At 35.8% G+C, this 22,959-nt stretch overlaps 1 protein-coding gene across 3 annotated transcripts in view; it reads left to right on the plus strand.

The window, feature by feature from the left end:
- STRN (striatin) overlaps nt 1–22,959 on the plus strand; it is a 132,684-nt gene that overhangs the window by 103,752 nt on the left and 5,973 nt on the right. For all 3 annotated transcript variants that reach the window (XM_082356706.1, XM_082356708.1, XM_082356707.1), the window contains one exon: nt 1–22,959. This exon is cut by the window's right edge and continues 5,973 nt beyond it. In XM_082356706.1, coding sequence (XP_082212832.1) covers nt 1–170 — 170 coding nt within the window. In that variant the 3' untranslated portion in view covers nt 171–22,959.

Consider the following 22,959-nt stretch of genomic DNA (forward strand, 5'->3'; position numbering starts at 1 on the left):
GTCATGACTGTTCAATACGTTTATGGAACCTAGAAAGTAAGACGTGTATCCAAGAGTTCACAGCTCATCGGAAAAAGTTTGAAGAATCAATTCATGATGTAGCTTTCCACCCATCCAAATGCTATATAGCCAGTGCTGGGGCTGATGCACTGGCTAAAGTCTTTGTATGACACATTGCATCATCTTCACCTTCTAGCTCTTTATAAATAATCAACTGCACAAAAGAGATACAGAAGACCGGGGCAAGAGTCAACCCATCCAGCCCTTTTGTTCTGCTGAAGGAGCACAGAGAACATTTGTTAAAGTATAGTTTTGCAATTCGTTTTCTAAACCTAAGGTTTGTTCAGGTTGCTGCAAGCTCAGCTGAATCTGTGAGCCTGAAAACTTTAAAATTTTTCCCAAAATAGGAGCTTTTATTTCTGAGGTGGTTCTAATTCGCTAGGCAGGCCTGAGCGAAGAACATAGGTTTAGCTTACCCCTATTAAGTAAATAGGGCACATTATAAGGGATAATTAAAAAGGTTGATGGCTGGGAATGAGTAGAGGAAGAATGGAAATTTAGACCTAGTTCTCCCCTGAGAAATCTTGTTAAACATATTAGGTAGTCAAAACAGTAATCTTTATCATATCTGTTGTACTAACCCCTATGTGCATAATGACCAGGCAGTGTTAAAATGAGTTTTTAATTTAGCTCTCCTTTCAACTGTTCTCATAAAGCACCTGGCAAAACATTTTACCTATTAGAGGGAAAAAAAGAAATGCAATAACATGTTAAATATATTATTATTCAGAAATGCTAAACAAATATTTAGTTTTTAAGCAGATTTCTATATTGTATTACATTTTTGAAAATAGATTTGGTACCATTCTAAAGTTTAGCTGTCAAAAGCACTCACCATTATGAAGAATAGTTGATAGAGTCTGCTTTTACTAAAGGATTTAACTTATTCAGGTTTAAGATTCTGTTTATTTTTAATGGCAAGCAGGTCATATCTTTCTAATAATTTCTGTTAATTTTAAAATTCATTTTATTCATGGGATGTTTATAGTACCAGAGTGATTATTTCCTATCAATGAAATCTTACCTTTCAGTGGTTGAAAAGCTGGAAGTTATTTGCAAGTACTTATTTATCAAAACCCACATAACCATGCTTCAGATGATCTCTACTCTTTCTTCTTTGTCTCTTATATTCAAATTATCTGACACCTACCAAAAATAGTTCATAATTATTATGTTTTAATAGTCCAAAGGATATGGTTAACCTCAGGCGGCTGCTTTTGCAGAAGTACTAAATAAAGCAAATGTTTTGTGCCCCAGGAATTCCCTTATTAATATCTCTAAGAAGAAGAACCTCTTGGAAATCTGGATGGAATAGTTTGGTGTATAATATTGGCTAAAGGGTTCTCTCTTTCTTTCCCTCTCCCTACCCCACCTCCAGTGTCTAATTGGAATACACAGCATGTTTTAATAGGCAGTGAATCAGTACTGTTTCTGGGGAAAACCATTCTTGAAGAACCAGGGTTCCCTGAGCGCACCTTACCTATGACCCACATATGGTCAACTCTTGGGATTTCCATGACCCCACTGTCTGGACCCAGTATATAGACCTCATCCCTACAACTGTCTCACCTCTCCTCACACTCTTTCTTATTTGCCCAAAATGTCAGAGACCAATCTGGAAATTAGAAATAAGTTACTAATACCCAAATTTTCAGCAAAATGTATTTTTAATAGGCTCTCAGACTTAAAAAAAGTCCATATCCGTAAATATTGTAACCTTTTAATATAATTCCTACATTCCTATGCCCGTGTATTCCATTAGCATAACAATGGCACTTCTGATAATATGTACATCTACTCCCTGAAGAAGTTTTATCACGATAGTGTCAATATTAATTGACAGTTTTTCTTTAAAATTTCTGCTTATCTGCCTCTGGAATTCTGTAGTATACAGGCAAGTTTTCTTTAAAGACCTGTGTTAAATTTGCCTAATTGATATACAGATATGCTTTAATATTTTGACACAGCTACCTTGTCATTTCATCTGTGCTTTGGTTCACAGTGGGCTCAAGGGACTCCTTTGTGTATTCAAATGATTTGACCTGGATATGAGCTACCAGTTAAATGTTTATATTCCCATGCAGGTATAGAATTCCACATTGTGTTTGGCGAATTCCTCTTTTGATTGTTCACAAAGTAAATAAATGATGTTGCTGACCTAACATTTGTAGAAGGATACTGGAAAATTCCAGTCAGGTGCTCTTAATTGGCATATTTGTGATGGATGACTACAGGCTATTGTTCTACCAATTATTGCTTTAATTACTTTCCAAGGTCTGCAGTGCCTGCTTTCCTTCTGTCACTGGAATTCTCAAAACCAAGACACTCTCTTCATCTGCGTTTTATGCCGCATGGTTGAAATGCATTTTTCTGTTAGTAAGTAGAAAACAACCATGAGATATGTAGACTGTAGTGCAAATGATGGAACTGTTGAAAGTTCCTTAGAAAGCCAGTGCTGTGCTCTTGGAGATTGTACCCAGAAACAGAGATTCTTCTCCACTAGCACTGTTATGATCTCAGTGTAGAAATGAGCCAAAGCTGTCTTCCAACCAGATAGAAGCATATATATGTGTCTGATTTTTCCCTCAGCTTATCAAAAATTCAATGAAAATTGACAAAATGAACAAATTCCAGATTTGAACAGTCACTGAAATGCTGTCATAGTGCTTCATTTGTAAATATTTTGGATGAAATGTATTGGAATAGTATGAAAATCAGCAGGAGATGTGGGTCCCTGCCTTATCTTCACATGCTATGGATACATCTCTGGGAGCTTGCAGCACCCTTCTCAAAACTCAGCTGTCATATGGAGCTCATTTGCTACTTGAACCATAGACAGATATTTAACATAAGTGATATAATGACCTTCAGTATTTTTCTATTGAACAAGTTTAGCAATTTTTGCCATTAAACAGATAATTAGTTATGCAAAGTATTTAGCTTTTATAATCATTTTAGTTATGACTAAAAGGGGGGAAATTGAGCTGTATCACTGATAACGAACTTTGTGAGAAATTTTTTGTTTATCTGACTTTCATTCCTTCAGTATTCTTGCTATAAATTTCTTTTGGAGATAATGATGAAGATTTATTTGAAAATGTCTAAAATGTATGTATATTTTATAAATATATATTATATATATTGTAGGAATATATATAATATATATAGACTATATATATATATATAAAACCATAGGTGCATTTTACTGTTTTGTATGTTCATTTTTGGAGGTAGTGTACACAGCAGGTGATGACGAGTATGATGAGTGTTGTGCTGTTTGCTTTTGCAGTATAATATATAGTTCTAAATGTTTAAATTACTGTATATACTATATATTCATTATAGGCTAGCATGCTTGTTTTAAAGACTGTCATTCTAGTTTATTAAAATCTGAATGTAAGAAAACCTGGCTATTCAAATGTGAATTGAAAAGTATTCCATTCTCAGTACTGAACTATTTCCATTGAACATTCAGGATTTTTGACAAAACAGATATCATCAAGAAGGCAATAGCTAGAGAAAGAGAGGTGCCTTTAAAAAAAAAAAAAATACAAATGCAGCCTTACAGTGAGGATGAGGATTGAGTTTCTTTGTGGGGGAAGGGGTGTGAGAGAGAGAGAGAGGGAGAGAGAGAGAGTGTGTGTGTGTGTGTGTGTGTGTGTGTGTGTGTGTGTGAGTGTTTGCCAATCTGTGAAGGTCCTGATTTGTGACCATCAATGTCTTTTTAATGTATCTGTTCAACTTCTAGGACTTCAGGGGACATTTCATGCGCTGTCTTCGTGCTCTTCTGAGCACCATAAGTACTTTCCAAGAATTTTGAATGTGAATTCCTAGAAATTTCAGTAGAGAAGAAAATGGCTATTCTTTCATTGTAAGTCAAGTTCAGGTAGTAGGAGAAATTATTGATTCACCAAAATTATGGGATCTCATTAACGTTGGCTAAGTAAATGTAATTTTTAAAGGCTCACTTTTTTAGCACTTCATATATTTCCCCTTTACACAAGAGCATGTCATGATTCTTATGTGATGAAGATTCAACTAGTAAAAATCATTTTTAAACTAAACACCTGAACTAGTTCAAATTCCACCTAAGAATAGTATTTAAATGGCATCTTTCATATCTACCTCTTTGTCATTGCTGCCATTTTGACTCAAGCAAATCTTTATGACATCTAAAATAATGGTTGGATGCAATTTAAAAATCTGTGTTGGTGCTTTTCTCAGGCTTTGTCATTTAAGTTATATTGAACAAAGATGTCACAAATCAGATTGAAAAGCTTAGAATTAATTTTGATTTTCTTTTGAAAGAACTGCTTAAAATTTATCATCAATGTTGATAATGACTTGGAGATAGTCTCTGGTTAGTATATGTCTGTGTGATGCTTTCAGCCAAGAGCCAAACTGTTGTTGATTTACATGGGAAAAGAGCTCTTAAGTATAATTTTCTTCAGCTTACTTTATTCTTTGAAAGCTATTTCAAGTATCTAATCATTAATTTTATTTGCTCAGAAGTTGCCTCTGTTACTGGGTTGTTTAGTTATTTATATAATTGCATTATTTTGTTTAACACTGGGATTCAGGTTGTACAAAAGTAGTAACTGACAGAAATTGTATGTATATTTTTCTGAAACGTATCAATTCCTTCAGTTCATTTTAGAAGAAGGTCCAGAAAACTAACATATCTGTGTTTAAAAAACAAAGGACAGGTCAGGTCCTTGGTAGATGATTTGAATCATTCTACTTGTGCCACTGAAAGTTTTTTAATTGGCTATATATCCATCATCCAACTGGATCTCAGTGTCATTGTAAGGGATGCCGGGTTCACAGAGTATTAAACAGATTGTATCTTTTTTTTTTAATCCAAAAAAAAAAAAAGCGAATATAAAGCCAAACAGAGATCTCTAGACCCCACTTATTTATTCTAGGAGTATTCCTGAAGTGGTGCTTAAGAGTCAGAATTTTCTGGATCTTTGCTAGTCAAGCTTTAGATTTGATTTAACTGGGACCACATGCCCGTCATCCCTGGGATGCAAATTAGAAAGTTCATTTTAATTTAAATTAACTCTAATGTCTGCCTGGGTTTTTAACAGGCTGTGAACCAGTGAGTGCCTTGTTAACGTAGAATGATTTTTCCCTGGTTGTGTGTTAGCTCCTCTCTGAAAATGTCTTAGAGAATGGTATTTCAGTTGACTTGTAGAGAGCTGCTAAATTTGGTGTTATCAGCAATCAGAAAGCCTTCAGTCTACCACATACCACCCTCCGTACTTTCTTTTCATTGTTTGGCTGAAGTTTGCCTCTTGTGAGAAACAAATACAACCCCCTTCTCCACACAGCTTTTTTCCAATCCAGATTAAGAGGTATCCCCTATACCTATCCCAACTATATGATCTAATACCTGTTTTCAGGAGGAACCACTTCTGGTTTTGTAATCCAGAAGGATTACAAATCCTGTAATCTACTGGTTATTTTATGTCTTCTCCACTTCAGTTTACTAGAGCTGACCTCAGGGCATCATCAGTTCAGATTCATCAATAACTCCTTTTCTCCACACCCCTTCACCCCTCCAACTGGTGATCCCTGGGCCAGATTGTTTGATCTTCAGGTATTTTAAAATTTAGGTGTAATATCAATTAATGTAAATTAATCCAAATGCTAATTTTTGTGGTGCAAGAAGTTTCTTTTGTAAATTCAGGGTATGGATAAGCTAATTAAGATATCCTTTTTTGGTGGCTCTAAGTGTATTATTTGTTTTTAAATAAAGTGTACAAATATAGATAATGTGCTATAGGTGTCTCATGAATTGAAATATTTGTCAGATTTGGAATCTAGTGGGTTTGCAGTTAAAATACTTTAATACAACCTGATTTTGTTTTGGGGGTTAGGTAGTAAAGGGGGGCAGAGAAATAAAAGTGTATTAGACAAAGTAGATGTGAATCCAAAGTAATGAACCAATCTTAATTATTGATTGTAAGGAAGGTGGAGAAATTTATCATTATAGAGAGTTTGGGGCTTTGGAAAACCAGTAAAATTAAAATACCCCACACGATTGGATCATGATACTTTCAGGGACATATGTATATTTTTTCTCAAGTGTTCAGTTACATAATTTAAAAAATTATACATACACATACACATATAAATTTAATGTGCTTTTATTTTTTCTTTGTTTGGCAAGCGTAAGCCTTCTACCCCTTGCTCCTTCAGATCAACATTATTTTTCAAGGGCTTCTGCTCAGAACTCACTATCTCTTTGTTCCACTCTGGAGCCACAATAATATATAGAATCTAAAAGGTACCGCTTCTGGTGTCCTTGAAACTATCCACTGTTCTATGATGTTTCATATGCTGCTGTAGTAACAAGTGTTCTATTCTTTGGTATGTACACATTTTTCAGTAGTGTCAGAAATGTCCCTTTTGTCCCTTGTAATGAGAACTGAGACGTGATTTGCTGGAGTTGTTTTAGAGTAATCTAGCTCAGAAGGTCAAGAGGACTCCAAAAGTTTTTCAGGGACTGATGGACCCTCTGGGGTCAGCCCAGGTTCAGAATGGTATTCTAACCTGCTTTAGGTTTCCCAAGGGCACCACTGAGGTTTTGAAGGGTCCTAGGTTGTCCTGGCACTTAGATATTCCCCAGGAACACCTGGAAATCTGGCAGCATCCAACACTATAACCATAACACATCCCTCCACTTGTTACTTCTCAGTTATACCTGTCGTTTACAATGATGGGGACGCTCTAGCTCTGTGGAGAAGCGCTGACATGCAACTTTGAAAATTAGATTCCATATTTTCTGAAACACAAATTCTAATTTAGTATATTTTATATACTTTCAAAACCAAACAGAATGCAAAACCCACCAAACGGAAAATCACTCACTTCAAGTTTCACTTAGATCTTACAAAACCCTAAGCCCTTTCTTATTCTTAGTTGTTATTAGACTAAAGGTAATGGTGTTTTTGGTCAGACTTGAAGAAGGATCTGACTATTTGGGAGAATAAAATCTGCAATATCTTTCCTACTGGAAGGGTCTGTTTCATAGAAAATTCTCTCGTCCTTGGTTATTTAGCCATTCACCTTACAGGAAGACTGGTCCAGATGCTAACTCCCTTTTGACTTTTCCTGTGTGCCTCTTTAAAGAGAGAGTTAATCCAGTGATATAAAGGAGAACCCACAGCAAAACATGTTAAATAGCACTTGGAGTACTAGAATTAGTATTATTAATTCACATGCCAAAGTTTTTCATGTCCTTATAAGATCCAGGGTGTGTATCAGGTTCCCAATCTATAACCTCAAACCAAAGATATTTTTGAATTACCTCATATAATAGCATCATCAAATTAAGGGTAATGGTAGGGAAACCCATCATTCACAAATGAGAATTCCCAAACTGAAAAACTTTCTTTAATTAAAAAAAAAAAACTGCATGCATGGAAAGCAAAATTTTATGTTAAGCATATGTTGAGAAAATAAGCAGCTTGTGGTGTATATAAAATGTGTTGAAATGTTAATGTATACTGACATCACCTACTCCTTCCTTATGGAAGTGGGACCAAGGCAGTAATTTTTCAGAAATAAATAAGATTAACTTACCTTAAAGCAAAAGAAACTCATCAGAAAGTTTACTTTTGGTGCTGGATAACTTGGGTGCGGGTGTGGGGAAAGATGTACCACACTGAAAAGGAAAACACAGCCTCTGATCTGGACCCATCACCCATTGTCTTCCTTTCTTGTTAAAAGACTTGTAAAGATGACCTCTGAGAGCCTTTTGATCTGTAAAAGTGAATGGTTCCAGTTCTGGCTTTTTTTGTCATTGATCCCTGTCATCTAAATTAAAGATTTTGGGGAACTACATCAAAAGTATCCAGGAGTCCCCCGGTTAAAGTGTCAGACAACATAGCTTTTTATTATATTGTAGGAAGCTATATTAACATAAGCCCAGGTTATGCTGTGTCATCTGCATATGTCAGAATGAAGACCAGACATGTAAGAAATGTCCTAATGTAGCCAAGTGGTAATCTCATGAAAAGATAGAATCATTTTTATAGAATGAGTTCTGTTGTTTTGAATGACTTTGTGCTTTTAGAAGCATTTTTTAAAATATTTACATATTTTTCTACAAGCTTTGAGCCCACATATTTCAGAATATCCTATTGATAGAATTATTTCACTCAGTGTGTATTTTAGAAAAAGAACGCAATGGTCTCACGTATCTTTTTGCAGTAATTTATGGATAACACGCCTGACCCCCGCTCCCCACCAATACTCAAGTGCCATGTAGGAATTCTTTCATATGTGGTAAATATCTTAGTATTTTGCTGACTGGAAAAGCAGTATTTTTATACATAGCTTGCAGGTAAACCATGGAGCCTTGTGCATCTGATAAATGTTGAAATGAATGGAACATTAAGATAGAGCATGTATACCACGTAAGTAATGTTAATAGCGTCCCTTCAGAGCTAACAAGGATAAGGTTAGATTCTGCCAATTGCCATGCACAGATTTTGAAAGTATGCTTGTTTAGCCAAAATACCATTTAACAATCAGTTCGTTTAAGAGGAAACTTTTTCAATGAAATAGTACCTGTTCAGTTTCCTTGTATATCTCAGGGTCAGAAGAAACGAGGTTTTTTCCCAACTCTAAAACATTCAGACTTTATTTTATTCCTTTGATCAGCCTTTTAAACAAGCAGGACAATAAGCTCCTTATTTCTCATTGTTGTAGGATACCTAGGAATATATATGTGATGATTACAATAAAAAAAAATAAAACTTGCAAGCAGACTTTTTTCTCTTAGAAACATTGCTTTCTGGGGGCAGAAATAATTTTACTTTTGAACTTGAAGGTTGTAGATCAAGGCAGTTTTATACCCTTGATGTATGCAAGTTACATACAGCTTGCCTCTGCGGATAATCACATTTTATTTTGTGTGAATTTTAGAATTGTTTTGGGAGTACAAAGATTGGCAGGGAATATACAATAAGTCTAATTTACATACATATCTTTCAAAATCTTGTGGTTTTTTTTTTTTTTTTTTGAGGCATGAGGAGCAGGTATTGATGAGTTTTATTCTGAATGCTTTGATTCTAACCCCATTCTCAACTCAGATTTTACATATTAGGTATTGCTCACTTGTCACCTAAAAAATAAGAGTTGATGGTTATTTGTTTGCTGCTGTCTCTAAGCTCCTTGAGGCAGGGACCATATTTGTTTTTCTTATATTCCTCAACACTTCTCCTGGTGCCTTACCATATAGAAAGTACTCGATAAATATTTATTGGTTGAGTGATCAGAGAACACATTTTGAAACTCTAAATCTATCCAGATCACCAAAAACAAAGGAAAAGAAAAAAGCATCCCTGCCAGTCCCTTGGCAATCTCAAATGTATTTAGGTCTGTGGAGCTGACGCTAAGATTGAGGTCTGCACCCTCCTTGGGGACGAATCTGGACCTCACCTGAAAGGTGGCAACAGAATGCCCAAGGCAGCACCCTCTTCTGCTACGCACTTCCAGTTTTGGCTGCTTTGGAACTGAGCAAAGCATGCGGGGGAGTAGGAGATCTCTCTAAGCCCTGCTGTGGTATCCCTTCTGTCCCCTATCCTCCTGAACACCAACCCACTGGCCTCTGATCCCTTGACAGGGAACTCTCCAGTCTGGAACCTAACCCTGCCTTGACTGTCTTGGGCCCAGACAGGGTCCACCACTCCTTTCCCTTGTGACCCTCAGATGGTCCTGCTCTTCCTGACGGGCATTTTTCTCCAAAGAGGTAGGAAACTTCTCCCAGTAGAAGGTTGTCAAGAAAGACATTTCTCTGGGGAGCTTGCTTTGGAGTTGGAAGAGTCTGGGACAAAATCCCTCAGGATGTTCTTGGGGCTGATTTTGTCTTGAAGATTTGATGGTAATTGAATGTTTATTACGTCTCCTAGGAATAGTTCTGTGTTGTCTTGGGGTGCTGCTGCCACTCCAGCAGGGCCCAGGAGGCTTGAGACCTTGAGCTGAACAGCTTAATTGTTTCAGGAACACTAGTTAGGGACAGGGTATTTATATTTAACAGTCAAATGACTTCTAAATCATTAATAGAATCATCAACAGAGCAGTGACTTATGTGACTATGAAATATTCAACTAAATAAATCAAAATAATATTAAACCTATATATTATGTAAGAACTGTTATCTCTTTTTAAATTATTGAAACATGATTCCTTTACAATCAGTATAGCACAGAGGAAAGAACAGGATTTTGGCCTGGGCACAGGACATTTATTGGCCATGAGACTTTAGATAAGCTAATCTGAGTTGGTTTTTCATCTACAAAATGGGTATTATAGATCTGCCTACTTAGATTGACTTGAGATAATAGATATATAACACCTGATAAAATGTCAGGCAGTAATAAGTATCAAAGAACTATTATTCACTCCCTGAATTCAGTCTTCTTATGTAATTCCGTCACACTCCTGATAGCTTCTGAAATATCAGGTTTTTTAGGAGAAATCAGGTTAAAATGAACATCAAGGGGAACCCTTAAATTATACATAAAATATTAGTTTCCTCAATAGTTGAGTGCCTGCTATGTGCCAGAGAGTTCTAGGTGCTGGCCTTCAGCAGTGAACAGATAAAATCCTTTACCTGCAGCTGACATTATAGTTGGGGAAAACAAACAACAAATAAGTAAAATACATTGAATATTAGTGATAAGTACTGAGGAAAAAAAAGGGAAGGGAGATGATTTGATGTTAGATTAAAAGAGTGATACAAATTAATAGTACTATAATTTAATACAGTTAATTAAAAGAACATCACAAAAGAGCAATAAATGAAATAATAAAGATGCATAATGGCAAAACTAATCATACCCCGCCATACCATTTCACTCCCACCTCCCTTGTAGCAGCCTGATATATCTATTCTTATTCATACAAATATGTATACACAAACATTACATACGGGGCTTTGTCTTTTTCTACAGTTACTCTGCAACTTCTAAAATGTAATGTGTATTGTGAGCCCCTTACAAGTCTATACATATATAATCGCTTTTAAATTTCTTAATATACACACACAATTTTATATATAATGAGATTTTTTGGGTGGGTCAGTTTGCTTTAAATGGGATCATATATATCCTCTGCATCTTTTCTTATCCAACAATGTATGATAAAAATCCCTCCAAGTCTGTCATAGCTCTTACTCTTTTTAGTGCTGGGTAATACTGTATGATGATGAAGAGGTTATTAAACCTCTTCCATATTGATGGGCATTTACTTTGTCACCATGTTTTTACTATTATGGTAATTGTGCCTGTGCACATATTCATGACCATGATGGTTTTACTTCTATGGAATAGATTCCCTGGAGTAGGATTGCTGGGTTAAGGGGTATGTCGATTTAAAATTTTTAAATAAATGTTGACAGGTTGCCTCCCAAAAAGGCTGGGACAGTTTATATTTCCATCAGTAAATGTACAAAAATACTGTTACCCTTTATACCCATTAGCAAAAACTGTTGTAGCATTTAAAAAAAAGAAAAGGAAAGGAAAAAAAGCCTGGTGGTGGGTATAGTGATTTCGCAGTGTTTTTTTTATTTGCATTTTCATTACTACTGTAAATCTGGAAAACTTTCCATATGTTCTTTGGTCATTTGGATTTCATTCATAATTTACTTATTGTATTAGTTTTCTATCTCTGCATAACAAATTACCACAAATTTAACAGCTTAAAACACCACCCACTGATTATCTCATGGTTCTGTGGGTTAGAACTTCAAGCAGGCTTTGATTGGGCTCTCTATTTAGTTTCCAGTAAGGCTGGAATGAAGGTGTGTGCCAGGCTGGGCTCTTAGCTGAAGGCTCTGGGGAAGAATTCACTTCCAAGCTCATACATGTTGGCAGAATTCGCTTCCTTGGGATTGTAGGATGGTTGCAAGATGGAGGTCTCTATTCCCTTGCTGACTGTCAACTAGGGTTGTTCTCAGCTCCTAGAGGCTACCCTCCAGCCCTTGCACGTGGTCCCCTCCATCTTCAAAGCTAGCAGGCATACCTCGAATCCTTCTCATGCTTTGACTCTTTGTTTTCTGCTACCAGTCTTTTTAAAGGGCTCATGTGACTAGGTTAAGTCCACCCAGATAATTTCTGTATGTTAATGTCAACTGGTTAGTATCCTTAGTTACATCTGCAAAGGCCCTTTGCCCTGTAAATGTAGCATTATCATAGGAGTAACACCAGGGGCAGAGATCATGGGGACCATCTTAGAATTCTGCCTACCATAAATATTCATATTTTTATTTGTACCTTTATATTCATTTTAATTTTTATTCATATTTTTGCTCATGTTTCTATTGTGTTTGTCTTTTTATTTAGTTTGTAGGAGCTTTTTATATATTAAGCCTTCCTACTCTTGGTTGCAAACATTTTTTTCTAACTCTTATAAGCTGTCTATTAACCACATTAATAAGTACTTTTTCCATAGAAAACTTAGCCATTTGGATTTCACTCTTAAGGTGAATTGCATATTTGTATTTTTTAATTCACATTTAAAATTTTTATTCATTTTTATTCATTTTGATTTTTGATTTTTATTAACATTTCGCCCATATTTTCAGTCTTTTAAAAAAATTATAAGTGCTCTTTGTGTATTATAAACTCTTTCTCTTATTATTTGCTAATTTTCTCCAGATCTTTGATTTGTCTATTGACCATATTTATAATATCTTTTCCCATTCAAAACTTTATATTGGTATATATCCAATATATTATTTTATTTTTCAAAATACAGACATTTATGAATATATAAATATTTTGAAGTATTCTGTATTGTTTAAGGTCTTCACCCCTGAGCGGCATGTATAGTCTCCTGGAATGGCTTTTGCATTTTATTTATTTATTTTTAATTTGTCTACTCCATTTGGAATTTGTTTTTGTATACAATGCAAGCTATGGATGCAACTTTACTTTCTTCCGAGTGAGTTGCCAATTGTTCTAGCACCCTTTATTAAATAAACTATCTTTTCCCAATTAATTGAAACACCAACTTTGTCGTATATTAAATTTTCACATATGATGAGATTTATTTCTCAGTATGCTATTCTGTTTCACTTCTAGTTCTCTTTACATATGGCAATATCATATGGATTCAATTACAGTGGATTTCTATTCTGTTTGTGAACAGTGGTTTTATAAAATGATCAGGCAGAGCATTTTCCTACCCCACATGCCTACCTACTGTTCTTTTTACTACTTTTCTTGGCCATTTGAAATTTGTGATCACTTTATCCAATTAGGGGTTGAAATTGCATTAAATTTTCAGATTAATTTTGGGAAATTTGACATATGATATTCTAAGAACTAAGAAAATTGTATCATTTTCAGTTTGCTCAGGTCTTGTCTATAGCTTTAGTAAGATTTGAGAGTTTTCTTCATTTAAGTCTTGCGTCTTTTTTATCAAATGTATTCTTATTTCTTAGCCTTTTGGTCATTACTGTGAATGGATTTTTTTTTCCATTTCCATTTCTAAAGGCTTATTATAAATAAAGGAAAAGCCTGTTTTTTTCTGTGTACTTACCTTGTATACAACCTTACTATATATACTTGCTAAATTTTCTCATTAATTTCAGCAGTTTTCACTAGAGTCTCTTGGGATTTGTAGAAATATAATGATGACACAAATAATTCAACGTTTTTTGCAATGTTTGACAGATTCTTTTCTAGAATCTTTATTGTCTATAAACGCCATCATAGTGTTGAGTGATAACAGTGATAGCAGGCATCTCTGTTATTGATTTTAGCTAAAATAGTTTGAGTATTTAGTTATTTAGAATATTTGTGTTGCTACTTGGTAAATAATCTTTATCTTATTTAAATACATTCTTTCCTGTTTTACCAAGAGATTCTGTTAGGTATAGCTGCTAATTTTATCAAATGCCTTTTCAGCATCTTTTGATGTGGTCAGGTGTTACTTTCTTTTAATCTGTTGACTAGCTGGATTATGTGTGGAGTTGCTGACATGAAACCACTCTTGTCTCCTTGTAATAAAGCCTGCTTGGTCATAATGTGTTATTCTTTTCTTATAAATCAGTATTCCAGTTGCTAATCTTTTATTTAGAACTTTAGCATGAATATTCATAAGTGAGATTAGTCTATAGATTTCTTTAGTGGATTATTTTATTAGGTGTAAAAAATTATGCAGGTTGGCAAAATATGGGAGTAATCAGAAGGCTCACCCACTGCTGGTGAGAAGGCAACTTTTTTCAAATACAGTTTCCAATTTATTGGAAAACCATTTGGCAGAATCTACTAAAGTGAAAATATTCACACCATGGAATCTAGTAATTCTGCTTCTAGGCATACACCCAATAAAATGCATACATATGTTCACCAAAAGATATGTTTTAGAATGTTTATAGCAACACTATTACTAATAGCCTCAAACCTGAAACTACCTAAAAGTCCATCCACCTGTAGAATGGATAAATACATTTTTGTGTGTTCATACAATGGAATATGATCCAATGAGAACAGTTTATAACTATGTGCAACATATGGATGAATCTCAGAAGCATTATGATCAGCCTAAAAAGCCAGATATAAAAGAATGCTATGTGCTTTCCTTCATATAAAGTACAAAAACAGGCAAAACTAATCTATGCTGTTAGAAGTCAGGAAAGTGGTTATCCTCAGTGGAAGGTAGGCAGGGGAAGAGACAGTGTCTGAAAGGAAGTCTGAGGGGGACTTCTGGAGCACTGGTAATGTTTTGTTTCTTTATCTGAATGCCTGTTTATGGTGCATTGTTTAGTTAATGAAAATTCATCTAATTTACATGTACACATTTTTTTTCAATAAAATGTTTTTAGAATAATGCTGTTTCATAAAATGAATTGGGGAGATTTTCGTCTTTGTCTATGGTTTAGAACTGTTTAAATATGAGATCATTGAAATTACCTGTTAAAGATTAGGTGGAACTTAGCTGAGAAATCTTTTGGTCCCGAGGCCTTCTTTATTGTGTAGGACTGTCTCATGCATTTTGCCTCCCTAGCTCTTGGCTATATACACATATACACGTATATTAAGGTTTATTGCTCACCCCTATTTCCCTCTGCTTCCTTTATTTTCCGCTACATTGAAGTCTCTCTTCTAATTAATATCTTGTTTGTTTCTTAGTATTTTCCTCAGGTGGGGTAATATACTCTCTGAATCTCTGGTAAGCCACAGTTCTTTTTTCATCCTAATAGGTAAGTGATATCTTGGTTGGGTATAGTATTTGGGATTACTGCTCTGTTTGTCCAGTGGCCTAAAAAACATCATATTCTTAGTGTTGCAGTTGAGACGTGTGATGCTAACCAGAATCTTTTTGCTTCGCATGTCACTTGCTCTTTTTGTCTGGAAGTAATTTTTAAAAATTCTTCTGGTTAAGGAATTAATTTTGACCTATGATTTGAGATAGTTTTCCACTTTCAGGCCACAAATTCCCATCTCATGCATGACCTTTCTCCTTTCCTTTTGTTTTTTAAGTTTCAGGGACTCTTTTGTGTATGTTTGTTATAATTTAATCTACTTACATGGACCTAATTATTTTTGGAAGTTGTCCATCACATCCACAACCCTATTTCACTGAAAACTTTTTCTGATCTGTTGGTTTTCCCCCCATCTCTGATAACTTGGCTTCTTGTATGTGTTACTGTCTGTTCATAGGGCTCAGCTGCTAGGCACTATGGTGTGTTCCAGAAGTGGTGGAAGACATGGCAATCTCTGCTCTGAGTACTAGTTGTTTGGAAGCAAATGGGTTGTCAGTGTGCTATGAAAGCCATGGAAGGAAGGCTTTCTGTGTCTAAGCCTCCCGATAACTCTTCCTGCCTCAGAGACATACAGAGGACTCAGCTCATCTCTTAGCTTCTTCTCACCTCCTTGGGGATTAGGATAATTAGTTATGCTCAAGTTGGCCAGTGTCGCTTGCCATGTGAATTGCAAATTGTGAAGATGCCCTACGTATATACGAAAGGCTCAGTTTTGAATGAAGCAGAAGTTACAACAAAGATGATAGCCTGGACTTCCCTGGTCACGCAGTGGTTAAGAATCCGCCTGCCAATGCAGGGGACACGGATTTGAGCCCTGGGCCGGGAAGATCCCACATGCTGCGGAGCAACTAAGCCCATGCGCCACAACTACTGAGCCTGCGCTCTAGAGCCCGCGAGCCACAACTACTGAAGCCCGCGTGCCTAGAACCCGTGCTCCAAAACAAGAGAAGCCACCGCAATGAGAAGCCTACGCACCACAGCGAAGAGTAGCCCCTGCTCACTGCAACTAGAGAAAGCCCGCGCTCAGCAACAAAGACCCAATGCAGCCAAAGATAAATAAGTAAATTTATAAAAAAAACAGGATGATAGCCTGCTCACTGTTGGGCTCTATGATTATAAATGGTGAACGGTTCAAGCAAAAGAAGTACTCATTTTTCATACTGAGTTCCCCATGGCAACTTGAAGGACAAGGAAGAGAAAATTAAAGTAGACCAAGAATTTGCTCAGAATCTCATCTGAAGATTCCTGGATCAGTAACTGAGGAGGTGTGTTACTCTTTTTCTCCGTTTCCCTTACCTTTGAAAAGTAACGACACCAATTCTTTTTTTCCCCTCTCCTCGAATCTCATTGCTGCATCCAAACCTCTCTTGTTTCCATGCCATTCAGAAGAGTGTGCAAAGTAGTTTGGTTTCTGATACTATACAGTCAGTGGACAAGTTCCCAAGAATTTGAAAACTCTTCTTAGGTACAAACATGTAAAACAAATGGCAAAGAATAATCTGGAATGGGTCATGAGTACTAGCCACTTATCTATCTTATTCCAAGTGTGTTCGGTCATTATTACTGGACCATTTGTTTTCAATATTCAGACAAAGTGCAGCCCTGCCAATTTGCTTTCTGTTTCTGTTTCAGCAAGGAATGGAATTAGCCTTCATGCTTAAGAAAACCAAACAAATAATGGCCTAAAAATTAGGGGTTATTCCTCCCCTATGATAAGAAGGAGGAGGTTATTGGCATTGGTTGTACATGTTCAAAATGTGAAGAAAGATCCAGGCTCTTTTTATTTCTCTTCTGCCATTCTTAGAGTAACTTCATCTATTGTTTGGCTTCAAGATGGCTCTCACAATACCAGTCATGTTATAGAAGTTCAAGGTAAGAAGAAGGTAAAAAGGGGGAAGGGCAGTACTAATTAGGACTTTTCTCCTTTTGACAGTAAAGGAAATATTCCCAGAGGCCCTCCCTCTGGCAGACTTCCCCATATCTCATTGGCCAGAACATTGCCTCCCTACATTTAATGCATGTTGATAAAGTGAGTATCTCACTTTTTCAGCTTCTGGTGGTAGGCGATGGCAAGTGATAAGTCAATTTCAAATGGCTGTTAGGTTAGACAACAAACCTTTGTCTAGAAGGTTATCTCTAGATAACCTTAGAATGGAATCTCCTTAGTCACTCATTTCTATTTTGCATTTTCCCTTATCTTTCCTCTCTCAACCTGATTGTGAAAGGTAATATATGTAATTTGTAGACACTGAGTCCCAATATCCTGATATTCTTATATCTTGAAAATAGTGTCTCCAACCACCTCCCAAATGAGACATTTGCTTCCTCCATAGGACATCACAATCATTCTAATCTTGTTTGTCCATTCCCTGCTTTGAATACACTCATTTTCTGAAGAATGATCAAACACCAAAGCATGGTAAGTAGGCTTCATTTCACACAAATCTTGAAGAAATCTATCGTCTTACATATAGCCTTGAGTTTGTCCCAAGGTGGTTGTTTAAATTTGTTGTTTAAGGTTGTTGTTTAAGTTTGACGTATGACTCTTCTTGCATTCTTTCTACCCCAAGAGGATTATCTTTTAAACCTTAGAAGAGGTTGGTTTGTTTTCCGGAAGATGCTAAAAAAACTTAAGAAGTGCCATAAAAAATAAACATGTTTAGGCATAAATACTTTGAGCCAAGCAATTTGAAAAAAAAAAAAAAAAAAACGCAAAACTTTCCAACCTTCTGATATAAAAAGTGGACTTCCTTTGCTCTTTAAAATTAGACCAAGATGGAGAAACAGAGACCAGATTTACACAACTTTTAAAAATAGAGAAAACAACAACAACAGTTTTCAGATATTGAACAACAGTGCAAGACAGTAATCCCTGACAGAGAGGAAAACAAATTGTTGCCCCAGCTTTTTGCCTCGAGAGACTGTCCATGACTCAGTACAGGGAGTTGCAACCCAGGCAGAGCCTAGATTGTCTCTGTGAGTAGAAAAGATGGAGTTGAGAGTTTGGTGAGTCCAAAGGCAGCTAGAGTTTGCAAGGTGGAATATACAGGAGAGCTCTGGAGATCTCAACTGGGCCCTCCCCAAGTCTTCAACTGAGTATAAGTATAAGCATGTGAGGAACATATCAGAAGCTGAAGAAAGAGTCACCCCAAAGGTACAGACAGAATAATCCTATGATGTTACATAGGGTTGGGAATAGCTCATGTTTCCACCAGGCATAGTGGAAATATAAAATATGAGGCATTAGGTAGAGGACTCAGAAGGGTATTATTGCTTCATGACTGTGAAAAAACTCAGCCCTAGGCTAAAGGTTGCTTTGGTTCTGCCATAAAGCTTAAACGTAAGACCTGAAAGGATCAAATTATTTTCAAGTAACTTAACTGTGACCCAGAACAAAGCTCATATATATACATATATGTATATAAATAAATTTATATGTATATTTGTGTATTTATTTAAATATACGAGAATATCTAGCACTCAACAAAATAAAATTCATAACATTTGGGATCCAATTATCAGGTATGCAAAGTGACAGGAAAACACAACCCAAAATGAGGAGAAAATGTAATAAATTGAAAATGACTCAGAATTAATGCATATGATAGAATTAGTAAACAATGACAATTAAATGTTATAACTATACTGATATGCCAGAAGGCAGTGGAACAACATCTTTAAAGTACTGAAAAGAAAAAAATCCTGTCAACTTGAAATTCTGTACCCAGTAAAATTGTATTTCAAAAACAAAGGCATACAAGAGCCAAAAGTATTCATGAGTAACAGATATATTAAAGCAAGTACTCAGGCAGAAGGAAATTGATACTAGATGATAACAGAAAAAAATTACTTCTTTTTAAATCACTACTTCTATTTAAATGATAATTGACAGTTTAAAGCAAAAAATAATATACAGAGTGTTGTAAAATAAATGTAAAAGTAAAATATATGAGAACAATAACACAAAGTCTGAAAGAGGGTAAATACAAGTATACTGCTGTAAGATTCTTATACTATGTGTGAAGTAGTATAATATTGCTTGAAGACAGACTGTGATAAATTATAGATATATACTATTGAACCTAAAGCAACCACTTAAAAAAACATAGCTAATAAGCCAATAAAGGAGACAAAAGATAATAATAATACATATCCAAAAGAAGACAGAAGAAGGAAAAGAGGAACTAAGAACAGATACGACACATAGAAAACAAGAAACCAGATGGTAGATTTAATCCCAACAGTAGAAGTAAACACATTAAACGTAGACCATTAAATGTAGATGGTCTAAACACCATAATTAAAAGGCAAGATTGACAGATTAGGTACAAATAATGAGACCTTGCCTACATTGAATGCTGTATACAAGAAATCCACTTTAAATAAAAAGACTCAAATAGGTTAAAAGTAAAAGGATAGAAAAAGATATGCCATACCAAAAGAAAGCTTCAGTGACTATATCAGACAAAATGAATTTCAAGGAAAAGAATATTATCAGGGATAAAGAGGTTCATTTCAAAATGATTAAGAGGTCAATTCATCAAGAGAACACAACTCCTAAAAGTTTATGCACCGAATAGCAGAGCTTCACAATAAATGGAGAAAAAAACTGATAGAAAGAAGGGAGAAATAGACAAATCTACAATTTTGGTTGGCAATTTCAACACTTCTCTCTCAATAATTGATAGAACAAGGAGACAGAAAATTAGTCAAGATATAGAAGACTTGGGTAACACTACCAACCACATTGACCTAGTTGACATTTATAGAACATTCTACCCAACAACAGCAGAATGTACTTTTTCTCCAAGTGCCAAGAACATTTACCAAGATAGACCATATTCTGGACCATAAAACAAGTCTCAATAAATTTTAAAGGATTCAAATCATACAAAGTATATTCATGGACCACAGTGAAGTTAAATTAGAAGCCAATAAAAGAAAGATGTCTGGAAAATCCCCAAATATTTGGAAACTGAATAACACACTTCTAAATAACCAAAGGGTCAAAGGAAAATTAAAAAGTATTTAGACTGGCAAGGGTGTGGAGCAACAGGAACATTCATTTATTGCTGGTGCGAATGTGAATGGTACAGCCACTGTGGAAGACAGTTTGGCAGTTTCTTACAAAACTAAACATGCTCTTAGCATATGATCCGGCAGTCATGCTCCTTGGTATTTACCCAACTGAGATGAAAGTTTATAATCACACAAAAAACCTGCACAAGGATGTTTACAGAATCTTTATTCATAATTGCCAAAACTTGGAAGCAACCAAGATGTCTTTCAGTAGGTAAATGGATAAATAAACTATGGTATATCCAGACAATGGAATATTATTCAGCACTAAAAAGAAATGAGCTGTCAAGTCATGAAAAGACATGGTGGAAACTTAAATTCATATTACTAAGTGAAAGAAGCCAATCTGGAAAGGGCTACATAGTGTATGATTCCAGTTGTATGACGTTCCGGAAACTCTAGAGATAGTAATAAGACCAGTGGTTTCCAGGGATTCAAGTGGAGGGAGGGATGAATAGGCAGAGCACAGAGGATTTTTAGGGCAGTGAAACTATTTGTATGATGCTATAATGGTAGATACCTGTCATTATACTCAAAACCCACAGAATGTAGACCACCAAGGGTGAACCCTCATGTAAACTGTGAGCTTTGGGTGATAATGATGTGTTAATGTAATAAATTTATTGTAATAAATGTACCACTCTGGTGGGGGATGTTAGTGGGGGCATCTGTGTGTGTGGAGGGGGGGACTGGGAGTGTATAGGAAATCTCTGTACTTTCTGTTCAGTTTTGTTGTGAACCTACAACTCCTCTAAAAAAATAAAGTCTATTTTAAAATATTGGGGGGAAAGTATTTTGAACTGAATGAAAATGAAACCATACCAAAATGTGTGGGATGCAACTAAAGAGTGCTTAGAGGGAAATTTATATAGCACTAACCTCCTATGTGGGAAAAGAAGAAACCTCTCAATTTGGTGATCTCGGCTTTCACCGTATGAAACTAGACAAAGAAGGGTAAAGTGAACCCAAAGTAAGCAGAACAAAGGGAATGATAAAAATAAGAACAGAAATCAATAAAATGTATAAGAGAAAACCAATGGAAACAGCTGATTTTCTTGAGAAGACAAAAGGAAAGCTATTCTGGCAGGTTCTCCAGACAAACTCCTGCCCAAATAGATCAAGGAGGGTGCTTGCAACACCACCTCACACCCAGGAAAAATGACAAGAGAGGTCTCTGGGCAACAAGAAATACCTGTTTTCCTACATGCTGGGAGTTAATCAGTTTCCAAAATCAAGTAAGACCCAATGTGTTCTTCAGTGAGGAAAAAGCACAAGATTTCTTTGTTTTTCCAGGAAAGTTGTTCGGACCTAGTCATTTAAGAAGTTTACATATATACTGTATTTGAAAGTTCTAAAACAGTATTTCTTTAAATAATTCTATACTTCCAGCTTCATACTTTAGACATCCTTCTTTCATCTTCATCCCCTGTTATTCAGAATTTATGAATTTGAACCTTCTTCAGAGCGTCCCTTTATTTATTTTTTAATTTCTTTTTGGTGGGGGGAGAAAGAGATCATTTGCTATGTTTATTCTTGCTTGAACAGACACATTCTAAATTGATCATCAGTGAAGAATAGGATAAACATTCAGGAGCAAATATGTCTATTCTCTTAATCCTGACATTTGAAGAAAATGTATGAGGAACCTTTATATAAAATAAATCAGATATTCAATAAAGGCAGTATAGTTCAGGAATCTAAGGTCATGATGACTATCCCAAGCCAATGAAGTAATGTTTTTCAATGAAACCATTATTTGATCATTTAACCTCTAAAAACAGCATCATCAAGCAGATGATCAAAATTGTCACTGGAGAGTACACTGGACATAAAAAGACGAGTAAGTCATGGACTCTGCTCCATAGAGTTTTTTGTTGTTGTTTTTTTTAGTATTTATTTATTTGGCTGCACCGGGTCTTAGTTGCAGCACACGGGATCTTCGCTGCGGTGTGGGGTATATTTTTATTAGTTGTGGCGTGCATGTGGGACCTAATTCCCTGACCAGGGACTGAACCTGGGCCCCCGGCATTGGGAGCTTGGAGTCTTAAGACCACCAGGGACGTCCCCTCCAAAGAGTTTTCTTTTTTTTTTTTTTCCTACCCTTTCCTTATATGAAAGGTAACACACTATATTCTCTTTTGCACTTTGCTTGCTTTTTTAACCCATAGCTTCACTTTACTTTGTTCCATGGCTTTTTTTAGCTTATTGGCTTTCTGTTTTCTTCTATGAGGAGCAAACCTTAAATGCTTGTTGTTTTCCCAAAATTACTGCTGCATAGTTTTATTGCATTTACTAAAATCATACTGTATTTACTTAAATCTTTTTTTTTTTTTTCCAAGAAAAACTTGGATTTAACCTGTCACTTATCAGATGTGTGACTCTGGGACAAGTAAAATCTCTGAGTCTCTATTTTTCCTTGTAAAAATGGTGCCTTCACATCTATTATCCCAATTAAATCCCTCAAAGATAGCGCCAGGCTCGTGAAAGCCCCTCGGGAAGGCCAGTTTCTCCCCTCCCTTCCTCCTCATCCCCAC

The sequence above is a fragment of the Balaenoptera borealis genome (genome assembly GCF_965194805.1).
Source record: "Balaenoptera borealis genome assembly, chromosome: 15".
Lineage (NCBI taxonomy): Eukaryota > Metazoa > Chordata > Mammalia > Artiodactyla > Balaenopteridae > Balaenoptera > Balaenoptera borealis.